At 39.0% G+C, this 18,005-nt stretch overlaps 1 protein-coding gene across 20 annotated transcripts in view; it reads right to left on the bottom strand.

Annotated features, from left to right (window-relative positions):
• Positions 1-18,005, bottom strand: part of ROBO2 (roundabout guidance receptor 2) — a 945,132-nt gene that overhangs the window by 140,168 nt on the left and 786,959 nt on the right. For all 20 annotated transcript variants that reach the window (XM_069785365.1, XM_069785369.1, XM_069785356.1 and 17 more), the window contains exons 3-5: positions 16,303-16,460; positions 14,521-14,641; positions 4,391-4,529 (exon numbers count right to left, since the gene is read on the bottom strand). In XM_069785365.1, the coding sequence (XP_069641466.1) occupies positions 4,391-4,529; positions 14,521-14,641; positions 16,303-16,460 (418 nt within the window). The remainder of the gene's footprint in view (positions 1-4,390; positions 4,530-14,520; positions 14,642-16,302; positions 16,461-18,005) is intronic.

Raw genomic sequence — 18,005 nt, 5'->3', positions numbered from 1 at the left:
CAAACTGCAACTAGACGTGCTTACAGTTCACCAGGGACCTTTATAATTAAAACTGCAACAGCCTGAAATTATTTTCCATTTATTACTCAACACACCAATAGGTGCAGCAATACTGTTTATATTTCTCACCAGAAATTACTGTGATTACTTTTCTCTTTGCTTTCACATGTTTCACTAAAAAAGCTGAAAGGAAGTAAAGTGGAAAAACAGAGAAGGATTTCTGAAAGACTACAGATCCAGTATCACTGATTCTGGCATTCACCAGAAGCAAATTACAGAAACAAGATGCATACAAAAATTCAGTTTATCCCACTTTGCTATTGCTGAACTAGACACTTTTGAAAGATGAACTAACAATAGACACATTTAAAAATTTGTAGTAATTGTTGAAACAGGTCCCTACTATAATTGTCTTGTAAACTAGGGATGAAGCAGAAAGGAAATTATTGAAAAAACAAAACCAGACAGATGTGCAAAGAAAGTCATTAGCTGTAGAAACAGGAAATTGATATTGAAAGCTATAAGACAAATAGCTGCACAGATCTGCTCAGAAGAAGGATTTATGCATGTAGGAAGACTAACAAAGGGAATTCCTTGAGGATTTCATATTTCACTGTAGAAGTTAAATGCTTAAAATACAGGAGATCAGAAGCTGAAAGCTAATTTTGGTTTTACCTCAAAAAAGGAAAAAAGAAATCTCCCACTTCATCAAGGAGGAAAAACTTAGAAATTCCCTTCTTAATTTATAAAATTGCTATATTATCATTTTCTCATCCTCCCATTAATTCAGACTATAAATGGGCAAATTTATTTGCTTGCGTTTTAAAAAAATCAAGAAAAAAACAATAGCTTTTCTTTCAGATGTTCGAAGTTTATCTTCCTTGATTAAGCATCATGTAGCATGGTTTAGAAATTTCCGCTTTTTGGACAGTGAAGACTCTGCTATGTATCTTGCTATATAAATGATACATTTTAGAAAAGAAAACATACAGTCCTGATCATCAGAGGTATTTGCATTTAAAGTGTAGACGTTGGACTCTAGTAGATGACCACAATTCGTGTGGCTCAGGTGGTGGTAACCCACTACCTGGGAAGGGACAGTGGTAGTCCTCTATCACCCAAGGTGGTCTCCAGCCTGAGATTCTGCAACCTTGTCCCTTCTTTACCCACACCTCTGACGTTCTGGGAAGCAGACATAAAGACATACCCCCACTTTCTATTTTAAGGTGCCAAAACACAGTTAATGAAATGTTAAACAGCAATGTAAAGATACTGCAAAACATTGTGAGTAGTTTCTGAGCCTGAAGTTGATTATGATCAGAATATATTTGATGAACCTTCTCTTATTTTAGTTAACAGCCCAGTGAAAACTCTTCCTATGCTTCCTCTTACATTTCTTCTTCCTTAGAAATACATTCTGAGTGAACAGAAAAAACTACCTTGAAGCGCATAATACTATATTTTTCTCAGTAAGATATAAAAGAAAAAGAAGGAACACAGCCATTAAAAAAAAACCAATAAAACTGCAATCTAATCAAAGGCACTGTCGGTTCATCATCTATTACTTCTGCTTATGAGAACTAAAAGTAGATGTGAATTAAAACAACAGAAGTAGCACAACAGTAAGAATAAATCACAGAAGCACAATGTATTTACTATGGACTACTCTACAATGCATAGTCAAATAGCAAGCTGTTGTGGTTTAAGCCCAGCCGGTAACAAAGCACCACGAAGCCGCTTGCTCACTCCTCCACCCTGGCCCTGGCAGAATGAGGAGGAGGTAATATAAAGGCAGGCTCGTGGGTCGAGACAAGGACAGGGAGGGGTCACTCACCACATATGGTCACGGGCAAAAGACAGACTCGACTTGCGGAAGAAACAAAATCAATTTAATTTACTACCAATCAAATCAAAACAAGGCTATCAGGAAGTGAACCCAAACCTGAGAACACCTTCCCCCCAGCCCTCCCTCCCACTCCCGGCTCTCTCTGCCTCCTCCCCCCGGCAGCGCAGAGGAACAGGGGACAGGGGTTGGGGTCAGCTCCCCACACCTTGTCTCTGCCGCTCCTTCCTCCTCCGGGGAGGAGGACTCCTCACCCGTCCCTTGCTCCACCGTGGGGTGCCTCCCACGGGAGACAGTCCTTCACCAACTTCTCCAGCGTGAGTCCTTTCTGCGGGCTGCAGTTCCTCACAAACTTCCCTGGCGTGGGTCCTTTCCATGGGCTTCAGCTCTTCCCGAACTTCCCTGGCGCGGGTCCTTTCCGCAGGCCGATCTTCAGTCACGCACTGCTCCAGCGCGGGCTTTCCCACGGAGTCGCGGCCATCTTGGGGGCCTCCGCTCCCCTTCATGGGCTGGGGGGGACAGCCTGCCATCCCGTCCCACCACGGGCTGCAGGGGCATCCCCTCCTCCGGCACACCTCCTCCCCTCCTTCCTCGCTGACCTCGGTGTCTGCAGAGGGGTTCCTCTCACATTCCGATCCCCCACTCGCTACTGGCTCCCCTTCTTAAATCTGTTCTCCCAGAGGCGCAACCACTGTCACTGACGGGCTCGGCCTGGGCCAGACGTGGTCCGGCTTGGAGCCCGGGAAGCTTCTGGCAGTTTCTCACAGGAGCCGCCCCTGCGGCCCCTCCCACGCTACCAAAAACCCTGCCACACAAACCCAAAACACAAGCAAAGAGAAAAATTCATCCTGCCATCTAAAAGTCTGCTCTTCAAAATAATATTTTATGTATTACATGCATACACATCTATCAATATAATTAGCAAAAATGTTATGTCATTTTTTATTTTGTTTTAAATTGCAAGGAAATTAATTTAAAAATGTAAGTATATATATATACACACACATACGTATCTGTACTTATATAAAAATGTCTTTTTCTAGATTATGTATCATTACATTAATATATTTAACTGAATAATTGTAAGACATCTTACAGAGTTGAGGATGTGGAAACTAAAACAGGTATTCTCCAATTTGAGTTTTGGGATTTTGTTAAAGGATTTAGAAATTGAGAAACGAAAGATATTAACCCAAGATGCAAACATGATTAAGTGCTGTCTGACTCTGAGGAATTTTGCCATCAGTTTTCATGAAAGCGTATGTGACACTAAATGCCATATTTAGCAAGTGGATGAAGACTGCCAGATAACAGTCTTAACACTTTTTTCACCTTGTTGGGTTGAAGATGTAAAACATGCTGTGATACAGAAAGCAGATAGCAATGTCTAACTTGTTTTAGTTAGGCCTAGTCTAGTAGTGTGCTCACAGTGCGCTTACTTAATATACACTGACAGAAACTGGCCACAAACACCACTGCAGCTGCTCTTCTTTTAAGATCATGAATGGAGGAGCAGAAGTAACGCTGGCAGCCAGCCTATGCAAGTCCAGTGTTTAAAACACTTCTTTGAAGAACAGAAGATTTAGATTATTATTTTTTCCTTTCTTCAAATTCCATTGGCAACGTCGCAGGGATAACCAACACTGACAGGAAAGAACAATCAACTGTGGTGGGGAAAAAAAGGCACTATTCATGTCTCCTCTTGAAATTAAAAGCACTGTGCAAAAATGAGTCAGGACTCATAGGGCCAGAAGGATTGGTTGCATTATGGAGACCTGGGTTCTCATTCCTGTTCCCAGACCTATTTCTCTGTTAAGACTTTTTAATCTAATAATGATTCAGCACCAAAACTAGAAAAACTTCCAGAAAGCAAGGACCAAACTCTGCTCCTTTAGCTGAAAGGAGCAAAGCTAATTTAATGTCCTTTTATAGGACAGATTCTCATCACCTGCTCACTCTAGAATTTTCTCCATGTTTGTTCCAGACTAAATGAATCTTTCTTGAACACAAGGGGCCTGTTACAGATTTCAACTTTGTTTTCCACTTCTGCTAGTTTGCTTTTTCATTTCCTCAAGAGGAAGGTTTCTCTCTGAGACTTAACAGACGTGAGCCAAGGAGCCAGCAAAGCCCACCACAGTGCTCTGCTTCTAATTCATCCTGCTAGTGCAGTGGAGTGGCTCTGTAACTCTGCAGCCAAGTTTTCTCCCTTTTGGTATCAGCATGTTATTATGAAGGCTACTATCACTAGTACATCCCTAAAACATCTTTACTTTCTCCAGCAAATTCAGTGAATACCCATGTGCTCACAATACTGACACATCACTTTTCTTCCTTCCATGGCAATCCGTTATGTGGACAAATCAACACAGACTGGGTTTCCCTGCTCAACTGGCTCTGGAACAGGTTTTGTAGTGCCAAAGACCAGCATTATGGGAAATAAATCTTCACCATAATGTCAAATAACAAACTCTAAGTAGTAGGGAGTGATTCCAGCATTACTCAACAACTGAAATTTGAAAGTCTGGGGAACATGAATGTTGCTCTCACCTTCCTCTCGGTAAGTCTGCATCATCTTTTTTCCACCGGACTGTGGGTGTGGGATCCCCCTGCACCTGGCATCGGAAATCCACGGCCTCCTCCTCCAGCACCACTTGGTTAATCGGTCGCCTGAGAAACGTGGGCCGTTCTGGAAAGAGACATTAAAATTCCTTAGTGAGTCAGAGGGTTGAAATGAACACTTTTCACTTTTCAGCATCTTTTTGCTTACTGATTTACAGAACAAAGAAAGGAGGCTGAGCTCCACAAATTCAGACAAGTGGAACTGATGATGAGCATAAAGAGCCCGGAAGATGACTGCCAGGCTGGAGAGGCAGGGGCTGTCACATCCAGCCCTGATGCAAGAGCTGAGTGCCACCAGAAGGAAGCCTGTGCTAGCACTGACTGCCCACCTGCCACACCAGCCGAGAGATCTCCATGGCCGTGCCCTTCTGTGCGAACATTTTGGCTCTTCACCACTGCATACACAGGACATGATCTAAAAGCTCCTGCCTGCTCTAGCAATAGATGAGCTGCCAGTGGAGAGAGCTGCCTTTGGCAATAATCAATATCTTGATGCTTTGGAGGAAAACGTAAACTCCATGTTATGCATCTCAGCCAATTGCAGACTATCGTATAGAGGTCAGAGCTTCCCTGATCCCCCTTGCTAACTTCACCATGGAAAACTAAATTAAGGTCTGAATAATAAGTTCTGTTTACCCTTGTTATGTTAGCCTGCATGGCTACAAATATTATTAATCATCATAATGTTGTACAGGCCTGCTTAAAATCCAGATGCAGAGCCACAATCTGATCTCAGTTATACTGGTACAAACTCAAAGTACCAGTAATTGAATTTGAAAGGATGTCACTGGGGTTGGTTTCTAAGTTGCCTTTGGATTACATAAATTTTGTTCTGTCCTCTCCTAGCCATACCACACTTTTATCATCATAAATTATTTATGCTAGAGCCAAACCATTGTAAGACTGGGTTTATATGAAGTAGTATTTCCACTCAAGACAGGGATTTATTATAAAGACATTTAAAACTGGCTGCACGCTACGTCTCACATTTCATTCTTAGCAAGTTGAAGGGTGTGATGTCACTTAAAAAATTATTCAAAATTCACACAGATGTAAGCAATACCAGATTCTGACTCAGGCAGTTTGTCTTGATAACTACAGAGCTGAGTTTATGGGTTGGCTATCCATGTTTATTATATCCAAATAATAAAACCCCCAACATTAAAAGAATATTAATAACATTGCAAAATCAAGCATGCAGCACCTCAGTGCCGGAACTAAGGCTGTCTGCGTGCCTTTTAATCACTCCCTTTCTGTTTATGCCTTATGGGACTGGTTGCAATTATATGATCACATGCTGTTTTTTCCCCAAACATCTCCAGATTGTTGGTATTTATTTAATGAGCAGGTGTTTAATATTTTGCTTTAGTTGTACCATTTAGTGGGTGGCCTCCTGTCATGCTACTCAAACTTCACTTCAAAGGTGGAATTATTAATTTCCTCATGACCTCCATTACACCTATCTTAACGGTTCATAAACAATTCACTTATTTTCATAGCTCCTCTCCGAAGTGCGATGGAGGTCTAAGAAAGCAAGGTAAAACATATCTCCTAAATTTTGATGCTCAATGTGAGACACAAACCTGCCAATTTTTTGGGGGGGAGAATATATCATTAATTTTGTGTGTTCAAAGCTCAGCTTCCACTGAATTCAGTTGCAGCCGATAAAATTTTCACCACTTTTGCAAATTAGAATATTAAGTCAGGAAATAAGGAACACAAAACCACCTGTTAATAATTATGTAAATGAGTGACAGCATCACATAGGAATTCCATAATACTAGCAGGAGAACCTATTGGCAGGGAAAAGCATATTCTGTCAGCAGAAGAATAGACACGCTCAAGAATCTATAGCACTTTTTTAGATGCTAGAGATAAAAACATGTCTATCGGGCAGAGATTCTTCTCCCCATTTCTCCCAAGCCATTGTTTTTGTCCCATTCCTAGTCCCGCCCAGGACCTACAGGTTCCAGCAGCATTTGGGCAAGTAAATTCAGTTCTAGTCTCTCTCTGCACCTTGAAATCTCAGTCTTTATTCCCTGTTTCAAGTCTGTGTACAAGCCATATATAACCTTCACTACAGCTCCTTGTCCTGAGTGTGCTTCATCAGACTTTTCCTTACCTGTGCATGTAGTCTCCTGATGCTTCCCAATCTCCAGCTAGGTTTGCTTCGACCCTCACCTACGTGTTTTTGCCAGCCTGTGACAGTGCCTCAAGTCCCTTTCCGTTTCAGTCACTGGCTGTGCCAGCTCTTTCCAGCTGCCAACTGCTTCCTTAGCTGATTTGTCTCCTCCTAGCCCAGAATATTGCTTTTCACAGCTGGAACCCAGCAAGTTCACAAATCCAGTCTTCCTTCCAACTATCCATGCCTCTCACTTCTTCATACCTCACAGCAAACTGACTCTTCTCTGCTGCGTGTTTGAACTACACTTGAACCGGAGCTTCTTTTCTCTGTGCCACCCAGATACAGCCCATCCACAATATTAACACAAGAAAAATCGGCCGAAGTAACCAAGCATCATCCCAGGAGAGTGACAGCAGCAGGAGTGCAGTGCAGTTGCAGGAAAATGCTATTCAGACCTGCATTCTACCTGGTGTCTCTGGCATATGAATTAATGATTTTTTAAAATTTTTTTTTTTAGAGGTGCATAATTGGCTAAATATAGTGAAAATTCTTTGGACAAGCAAAAAAGTACCTCTCTGGCATAGTGTAGCTATTTCCCATCAAATTTTAAGTCCCTGTTATTCAATATGAGGGACCTGCATTTCTCAGAATAAAAAGCTTCCTCCATTCCTCTCCTTCAAATCCTTCCCCATTTCCCTCCAATTATCCCTTTCACCTCCAAACTGCAGGAACTTCAACATTCTTAGAGAAGAATGAATTATTTTGGCAATTAAAAAAAAAAAAAAATCAGTTTTCCAATCCAATCAGGCATGGTAAATTTTGGATAAAGCCTTTCAGTTTGACAAACTTATTAAAACTGGACAAAGTAACAAAAGCATTAGCTGTTAACTTTAATGCTAAGCAATGCACTTGGCCTGTCTGTAATTATGTGTAAGGGAATATCTTAATGAAACTTTCTGTGAGTTTGTAAGAGTATCTTATTGACAACTTCTCTCCTAAGAAGAGCTCAGACCAACCCCTGCTCTGAGCTCATACACAATACACTCTACATTCTGGTATTTGTTTTTCAAGAGATGATCCTAAACCAAGAAATTTAGATCCAGATCAGCATCCTTATAGATGATTTAGAGACCATGGTTCACCCACACTGAATTTAAGTAACTCTGCATGTGCCTGTATGTTGGCTTGGTCTGCCTACAAAAATTATTTTAGACCATGTTTATAAAAGTTGCCTGTAAACAGCTAAGAAACTAATGTATGCATATTTATGAGATTGCTACTTGTGGCTGTAAATGCTTCTATACAGGAGATGAGAAAATAAATTCCTATCACATTTTGAGGTGAATCCAGCTGATGAGACAGTAAACGGCTCACAGGTCATTAGGTAAATCACTTGATTCCACATCAAGGCAATTCAGGAGTATACATACATACGTGTTTGTTTCAGATCGGCTACTCAAACTGTGTATTTTCCAAAACAGTTAAGAATTTGCTAGAAAATAAACAGTAAGTACAGATCCCAGTTAGCAAGGACATGAAAATACCAATATCCATTTTTCCATAATCTCTGCATTTTGCACAGTGTGAATCAGGAAAGAACAAGTTACCTCTCATGTTGTTTCCTGTATTTGTATCACTCAGACAACCCCTTGAATATGTCCAATAGCTAATTATACAGCTATGAAGTGATCAGAGTGAATGCCATTGCCAATGCAATTAACATTCTTTATGTGAGATTAACTGGATTTGAGTCACCTGCATAACTTGCTTACAATGTTAATCTCTCAGGAGACAGCACTGCTTGCCCAAGCATGCTAAATAAAGAAGGTTTCTTCACGTAGCCAGGTCAAATCTAGTTTCAGAGCTAAACTTGAGAAAAAAACCTTTTTGTTTTATAATTTTGAAATGGTTTGCCCATAAATAAAGCCTTGTGGTATAATTCAATATTGTTACTCTGTCAACTGCATTCAGAACACAATACATTTGAGAAACAGCAAGAAAGGGTAATAAATTAAAATCATAGACATATCTAAAGATTTTAATATAGCTATTTTATAAGCTTTCATTGAGTAAATAAAGAACCCACCTCCTAGACTTTCTCTGATGAATATTAAAAATCTTTGAAGAGAACTATGAAATAGGTCATGGTTATATGTCATGTCACCCAGTCATGCTATTACTGGGATGACCTTTATAACTTCAGAATAAACTTTGATTGCAGTTATAAAAGGGGATTGTTAATGTAATCTGGGCACACACCTACAATCTGTTGCAGTGCTTGAGATATGCGCTGCAAGAAAACCTGCAGAACTGATCCTAACCAGAAACATAGGAAAATCCTTTCCTTGCTTTGGGTGCTGACACAAGTTAACGCCAGAACTCAATTTTTCCTCTATTTAACAATTGGCCTGAGTATCACAGTCTATTAGAGAGACTCAGATGACCTTCAGATGTATTATTGCCCTTTCTCTGTTCCTCAAAAAGTTAGACAGCCATATATGGGACCTCAATCTAATTAAAATGATCCTAACTACCTTAATACATTTTCTCTGCTGAGGCAACTGCTAGAATGAAGGATTTGATGGTCCCCATAATGTAGAGGCTCAATCTGATTTAGAACTGTTTTCTCTGTCTTTGCTGGAGAGAACGCATCATTTTTTTAAAAATGTTTTCATGTTCTAGAAAGAAGTATTAAAACACGAATTAAAAGGCTTAGGGAGGGATTCAACAGCAAAGAGTTGAAAATAAAAGCTTTTTTTCACTTTAGTGTTCTGATGTAAAGGAAAAAAAAAAGAAACATTAGATGGTTGGAAGTTAAGTTTCACTTCAGAATGCTGTCAATAGTGTAAATATTTCATTAACTGCAACACGATCTGGATAAAGTAAAGCTCTCTGCCAAAAATGAAGATCTTGAAGAAGACAGGATATTAGGATCACACTAAATTTACCTGTGTTGGTCAAATATATGAAAATATAATTGCAAAAGCAGATGGTTTTATATTTAAAGACATTCTTCTACTACCTCTTTTTAGGCACTTTTCCATTTTTCATTTGAGAAATAAGCACTTGTGTAGACATTGCAAACTTCCACACTCTACACAGTACTCAAGATGTGATGAGCTTGCACAGTAAAGGCACGGAGCACTGTTAAGGGGCACATGCAAATAAAGTAGAATGATTTTTATCAATTGTTAGTGTTTTTCTCCTTTTATATACATCTACAACCATGTTAATTTCAGGTTTTACTGAGCATTAGGTATGGACTTTGGAGACCACATCAGACCCTTTTTCACAGCAGTTATCATTATCCTATTAGAACTTGTCAGTATCTGTGGATAACAAATATTGCAAAGCCAAACTGGCTTTTTGCAAACTGCCACAAGTACACTGCAAGTGGGAAATACAAGGATTGGAAGAAAAACAGGAGGAGCTTTGCTCTGAAGGACAAAATACGCACTGCCAATTTCTCTGTCTTGAACTGTGAATGTATACACAGTTTTGGTATATTTTCCATGTGGCTGGGAAAGCTTCTGGGGGTAATTTCCAGGATACAATGGGACAAGACTCTCTGCTAAGGCCTTCCACATAGAGATCAGGAAGGTAAAATGGGGCACAACATCTTCATTAAGGGATTTTTAGATTTTTTTCCTCTAACATCATGTCATCACAGTATACTCTTTCTGGAACTATGGTATCTCTTTCAGCCTGACAATGTCTAGAAAACATCAAACACAAAAACTTCTTCAAGCATCAGACAAAAATACCTCTTCATCCCACAGGACATTATTAGCTGAAAAAGGTTCAGGTACCAGAGCTAAATCAAAGATTAATCCAAAACAATCTTTAATATGTCTGAACTGACATATCTTTTAAGACATTTTTGTACTCTTCCTAGTTATGCTTTATATTCTTTTGAGGCTCTTCTAAATATATCTTTTTCCACTGCTTGATGCTAGCCTCTTGAAGTTGATATATTAAGGCTTTCATTGATTTCACTGAGCTTCAGAATCAATATACAAGATATACCTTTGTACATTCTCTTCAAACATACCATTTTAAGTCCATAGGAACAAAAAGGAGTCTGAAATAGTTAAAACAACTTGAAAACTTACCTGAGAACAGTGCAGTAGTATGACAAAATGATAAAACGTTAACTTAAACAGTAATTCTTACTTCATTTAATTTCTGAGTCCGTATTATCTATTTACAAACCAAGCTTTCTTACAAATTGGCATGAAACTGATTCTGGTTTGCATCTTGCTTTAATTCTGTTCAGATAAAGGCTACGAGCCCAAACACAAGCAAAGCAGCCTAATTTGTATCACTTACACTTCTGAACTTGGCCTTTAGAATACTGCATCCATAATAATAAAGTACCGTGCTGCCTCTTTTTGTGAAGATTAGGATTGATGGATTAGTTATTAACTTCCTTTAAAGGCCAGCTTAGACTCTGTGACAGACCCTGTCTTCCTACTTTACTCCAAGATTATGCCTTGGAGCCTCATAAAGGCAAAAACTAGCAGTAGTGCCTGAAAGAGAAGACTATCAAAAGGTAATGAATCATTGTCACTATTCAAAACACAGGAATAATTTTGGGAAGCACTGCTTATATAATCAGTTTGCTTTATGATATTTTACTGTGAAAGTTTGGCAATTTTCTGCTCGTAGAAGAATCATGACCTGGGAACAAAAGAAATGCAACCTGCACCTACACTAACAGTATGCTGTTAGCAGTGCCTAAATGTTGAAAACTAGGTTTCCTATGCAGACGGCGTTGAAAAAAAATAAATTACTTGTTTTGTGAATGTTCTACATGTGTTATCCACAACTATCTCTCTGCAAAGGTTACTGAATGGGTACCCAGCCAAATGGATATATTCTGCACATGGGAAACTTTCATATTCTCCTCCTACTTCTTTCCAAGGTTCTTACTGCCCATTTTATTTTACTTTTTTAAAATCAGGAAAGGTGTAATCTTTTAGGCTAGGCTTCCATGCTGTTCCCCTCCGTCCACCAGTTACCACCACAATGACTCATTTTTTCCAGAGGCAATGCCTCAAGCTAAATTTACTGTACAGGGAGAGGGAGATCTGTCACAAGTCACATGCAGAAATTAACTTCAGATATTACAGAAAAATTTGCAAAGCCAAAAGTAACAAGTGGCTGATTCCTTGAAAGATTCGAGAACTAGTATGAAACAGTTCCTTTTCCTACAAAGTAGCATATTTACTAAGGCCCCCTTCACACTATGGAAAGGGTTTGTGGATTTGTTATTTGGAAAAGGAATAGAGACATTAGTAATCAGCTAATTAATACACATTCCTCTCCAGAATCAGCATCAGCTGTAGGCTTGCCAGCCGTTTTATTAAATTCTCAAAGCCTCTTAGCTAAGATATCTTCATTTTAATTATAAAGCCCATTTTCAAATATGTTCAAGACAGTTAAAGTTGGGCACATGAATAATACGTAAGTATTATGATATTTTTAGCATATTTTTCTCAACACTTGCACTATTCCCATGTTCCTCAAACCTGTGAGTCATATTAGAGGAAGGCAGTGGACTTAACAGATGACCTGTGGTTTTGCTTGTGTTCAGTAAAGTCTTTCTGAACATGCACAGCCAATCTGACGCTTCCCAGAGTTGCTGGATTTATTGGATTTATTGTGTATGCTTAGACTGATTGGACTGTCCAGTAGATACATTGCTTCCTAGAAACATCATGGATAACGCTCTCCAGTGCACTGCACACACACACACCCACACAAGAGATGCTGCCTGGAGTCCAAGAATGGAATACAACTGCTCTGCTCGTGGAAGGCAAAGCCAAGCCACCTCCTTTTGTATGGAGTGGACCAGGACTAACCTGGACATGTCTATACAGTGAGCCCAATACACCAACACAGAGCTTCAGGGCGAGGTGGCAGCCGGGAAATGGGCACAGGATAGTCGAATCATCTTGTCAAACGGCAGATCCTAACCTGCGTGCCTGCTTCCTGCATGCTATTCTTGTACAGTAAAAAGGAAGATAGGAAGGGAATACCTAGATAGAAGGGGAATTTTACATAGGAAGATACCCAGACAGGAAAGAAATTTTAAATACAATTTTCTTTAGGTAGTCTAGCACAATTATGAAGAATTAAAATATCTAATTTCATTTATTGCTGATTTTGCTCAGAATTCACAAAATAGGCTTAGATCATATTTTACGAGTTGATTGCTATGATTAAATCCTATTAAAAAATGAGAATATTGTAATTGGCTATGTATTATTTTACATATCAAGACAAACTTAATACTTTTCATAGCTCTGCAGGATATGAAATTACATGCATATTTCAGTTTTTATTCCTACAGTTCAATGCTTTTTAACAAATTCTTTTCTTAAGGATTTTTTAAGGCTTTGTAGTTTAGGACTGCAATCTGCTTGCTATCCACAGGGAGTATTACCAGAGATTATCAGTACTTAAACTGATGAAGAAGATATGTCATGCCTCTTTTACATCAGTATAAAGGCACGACTTCAACAGATTGGCTGCAAAGGACATAATAATTTGATAGAGATCCTTTCCGTGCTTTTTGCAAGGTATATTAGTTCTGTCTTTAAAAGTCGTATGCTTCCATGAATCCACAACAAACTAAGTGGAGTGGAAGCCTTTACAGTCTTAAAATGCTGGAAAGCAGCAAATCCTCAGTCACTCACAGATCTTGTCTAGCAGAAACTTATCTATGCCTTTTCTTAATCCCATAACATGTTTTTTTAAAGTGGACAAACATGTGCAATTGCACATACATGCAAACACAGATGGCAATATGTGTGACTGGGTTTTCCAGTGCACCGTATTAGGCAGAAGGTGAACAAATTAGGAGCATCTGCTTCAGAAAGGGCCTTAGGATTTCTGTGAAAAGTCTTACTGAAATTACAAGCAGTCTTGTTTGGAATTTTGGTATTGTATTAAGGATATCAAAGAGGTGTAGCAAGAGGGAACATTAATACTATTTCTCTTTCTCTTTCTCTTTTGTATGCATGTATGTGTTTTCTTTAGCAGTGAGGGTTTTTTCCCTTATTGATTTTCTTTTGTTTGCTCAAGACGTCTTGCCTAATTCCTACGAAACCACAGCTAATGGTGAATAGAAATGTCATGACTGCAGGATGTACCACAGCAAGATTTTGGGGCTTTACTTCTTATCCAGTTGTTAGCAGGATGGATCTAGCTCTGGGTTTAATATTACTCTATTCTTGCTTTAGACCCTAACCATAGGGCAAATGTTCCTAACAACCTCTTGCCTTGCCCATCAGGTCTGGAAGCTCTTTCACACAGGAACCCTATTCATTTTTGATGCATTCAGCAGCACCCAAAAGCTAAATGATGCCCTGGTTTACAGGATGAAAAGCTGTTTCATGCCCTTTAAAAAACAAATTACAAAAGTATCTCTATACATTCAAAAAGTTGATCTCGGGATTTTTTCCAATGACTTTATACTGATCGGTTGAGCTCTTTTGTGCTCTCCTACAAAGGTTTGATTTCACAACCCCACAGGAATAAGGAATTATTTAAATAGGCAATGCTGGTCCAAATCTCTGTTAAGCAGGCATTGTCAACTGTATTACAAGTAGCTTAATTACATTTGGCAATTTTGTGGGGGAGAGCATTATGTCCTGCATTATCATCTCTGAGTGTACGCATAGCACTAAGGACGTCCAATTAGATTGAAACTATGCGGTTAGAAAGAAAACGTTGAGCCATCACGGCTCCATAATTCTAAATTGCAGCCTTTGAAACCTGGTCTTCTTCAGAAACTGTGAAATGCAGCTTAAGCAGTACTATTGTGTTTTGTTAACCTTGTTTTGTCTCATATTTTGATAAGTCATGCAGGTCAATTCAGTCTATGACATTAGTAGCGAAAAGGAAACAAAAGCTTGAGTCGCTTTACCAAAGACAGTCAGCTCTGCTGGGTCGCTGTCTCGCTCCCCCACCATGTTTGTTCCAACACAAGTATACATGCCGGCGTCACTTTTTCTTGTATTGGAGATCATCAGCTTCCCACCACGTATCTGTTTCAAAACAAGGAATATGTTTTTAACTTCAGATAAACAAAAGATAGCAGAAAAAAGCTACCTTCTCAGCTGGCAAGTTCCACAACTAAGGCATTTAAAAGTTTTGTTTTTAAATATATGCATATCCTTAAAATTACAATCCTATATACTTAAATATCTTTAAGCTATTGTAGAACACATTTTATCCTACTGACTGATTTTAACTGCATTTCAGTTTTTTTCTTCGGTTTTCATTAGATGCTTTACATTTCAAAGATTACATTTCTTGCTGCCTCTTTGGCAATGCAGAGTGCTTGTATTTCTTGCATGATGATACGTAAAGCCTTCTTGACATCTCTCTCACGAAAAAGGCAATTTTACTGAGTTTTATTTAGTTCATTTTATTTTACTGGTGTCTGAACACTTCCCTTGTTCACTGATCAAGACAGATTTTTCTCTTTTCCTTGATGCAAACAGACTGAATCTAGCTCAAACTGAGAAGTCACCTGACTCCCATAAGACTTAACATTTTCCTGGCTACAAAGGGTGCTTACAGAGTGAAGGAGCAGGGTAGTTGAAAGAAACAAAGTAACAAATTGGCAGCTTAGGAAGTCACAGACAGTGTTCAAAGTTAGAAAAGGGGGTGCTTCAGAATAATCTAGGAATATAGCCAAAAAAACTTGAGAGTCAGGGAATGACAGCCAGTTCCCTGTCACTCTTCCTTCCTCTACTGTTGAGCAGACCCTGGCAGGGACAGTCTGGCCCACAAATAGCAACTACTGAGATTGTTTAGCTTTAAATACTTCCTTAGGCATCCAGAGCAACAAACAAGCTTCTTGACAGTACTTCTGTATTGAATAAGGTCAGCAGTGAATGAGTTACATATCATTACATAAAACATAAAACTTTACTGAAGGAATATTAATAGTTGAAAGCTAAGCATTTAAAAATTAGGAATGAAATATATCCCCTCACCCTTAAGTTATCCCATTTACTTGCACATACTATGATATAACTTCTAATCACTTGATCAGTTAGGTATTTCTGCTGGATCCTTTTTCATTCAGTACAAGGACTGAACTGTCACAGAATTCAAACCAGTGTTACTCATTTATTCAACATGTATTCCTATTCAGGAACAATCATTCTTTAGAGTATAACTTCAGCCTTCATTTAGAATACACATGCCAATTACCACACTAAATACAACTTTACCAATACCTAAGCTGTTGGTCTTTTCCCGTGGAGTATTTGTGTACCTTATAGATATGACTGATTTTATCTTTAAAAGACCTCTCTGATATAAGGTCTGATATTCTCATTTCACTGAACTGAGATCTCGTTTCAGCGAACTCAGGTCTAGAAAAAGTAAGGCCAAATTGGTCAGACATCCACTGAGTCCCCCCATCTAACAGAGCACCTTGCATGATCATATCTACTGCTGTAATGACCTCCATTACACTCATTATACAAATCAAGCCTCAAGAAGTTCAAGTTGGAGACCCAAACCAGAATGAATAAACAACCTTCTCCCCCTTCATTTGGGAAAGCCCAGAGAGGCAAACTGCCAATAGTAATGACGAGTCTCTACAGGAAAGGCTATAAAGCTGTAAAGTTCTGCTGCACTCAGCTTCAATGCAGGTCCTGTGTGTCTAGACAACCACTCGAGTTGTACTCACACTGATCCGCTCTTCCTTGTCATCAATACGGACTTTATCTTTCTTCCAGTAGATGGTAGGCTCAGGGTGTCCACGAGGTGGCTGGCACTCCAATATGGCAGGCTCTCCAGCTGCCACCACAACATCTGTAGGGTTTTGGCGGAAGTCATCCCGTAGCACTAATGCAATAAATGAGGGACAGAAGAAAAAAATTAATAGAAGTGATGACATTGTAAGCGGGGAAAAAAATACATGCAGATACATATAATATTAAACAAACAAACAAACAAGTCTCAACCATTATTAGGTGCTGACTTTGCATCTTACATTTACTGTAAAAGGTCTCATAAAAGAAGTTGGTGAGGCGTGACCTTTTGAGCAATGGAGGCAGATTTCACATACATGGGGGCTTTTTCCTTGTTTTTTTCTCCAGATAAGAACACTGCTCTGCATTTAAATTAGAAAGACCTGTAGCACCCATTACTCTTTTTAACCCTGACAGGGTCACTTCCCATCCTTGCAAAAGTAGCATTGCGGGTCTGATGTTGAGTTCTTTTCATAACAGAAAACAACATGCTGAATATGTGGCTTGCCTGGATCTCCAACTTCAGCATAAGCTAGGTGAAGAAGTGACACAACTGATATTGATTGCAGAGTTACACCTTGATTAAGGGTATTGTTATTATTACTGTTATTACTGTTATCACCAAATACATGCCGAAGTGATCACCAGGTCTGAAAGGTGTCAGAGAAATCAAGCTGATGGTAGTGTGGTTCCAGCATATTTATTTATTCCTTTTATTTTTTTAGTTTTAATATTTCTGCAACTTTGACCAGTGCTGTCCCATGACACTGAAAGGAAAGAGCATTTAAATTACGAAGCTGTTTGAGAACTAAATTAGGCAACACAGGCCAGCTTCTAATGTAAATCAAGCTACTATAAAGAAGGATTAGGTCCAACTAGCTGGCTTCAGTGTGTTAAAATGATATCAGCTTCATCGTTATTCTTCCATGTATGTCCTAGTCTCTAGGTTAATTGACATTCTTATAAACATAAAACTGAAAATAGCTCTAGATGAGCTACTGAAATAGAATTTAGGGCATTTCCCCTCCTTGAATTTCAGCTACGTATGGCTTTCCATTACTGCTTTAAAACAGTTCTTGCCCTTAATGGAACCAGGGCCCTCTGAGAAATTAGAAAACACTGTATCCTAGTGAAGGGGCAAGTCAGGAAGAGTTCAGCAGAAATTACTCAGTCTCATTTCATAAGCAGAGATAATTTACTGCTTTCAATGTTAATAAAATGTGCCCCATTTTAACATTTGGAACTGAATATTTTTCTTTTCTGTAATAAGCCAGAAGAAAATATGATTAATACATACAAGAATTGGTCTCTGAATGGGCTGAGGTGAGCAGACTGTATATATGTGGCACTCAAAATGACATAGGAGGTAACTTTTATTGTTCCCCATTTTGGGATACACAGGTAGATCCCAGAGGAAGAAGGGAATTAATTGGAAGTTAATTCCTTTTCTAACACAAAAAAGAGTGATTATTTAGGTCTTGCTCTTGAAGCATAAAATAAAAGTGACAGGACACAGTTGGCAACAAATGCAGCTCTGGCAAGAACCTGTAGTCTTCTTAGGTGACACACCCAACTGGTACATTTTTTCCAACTGATAATAAAAGACTCAACCCCAAAATATTTCTGATTAATACAAATC

This window comes from Haliaeetus albicilla, chromosome 6 (genome assembly GCF_947461875.1).
Source record: "Haliaeetus albicilla chromosome 6, bHalAlb1.1, whole genome shotgun sequence".
Taxonomy (NCBI): Eukaryota; Metazoa; Chordata; class Aves; order Accipitriformes; family Accipitridae; genus Haliaeetus; species Haliaeetus albicilla.
This window is presented reverse-complemented; position numbering and strand designations above follow the sequence as displayed.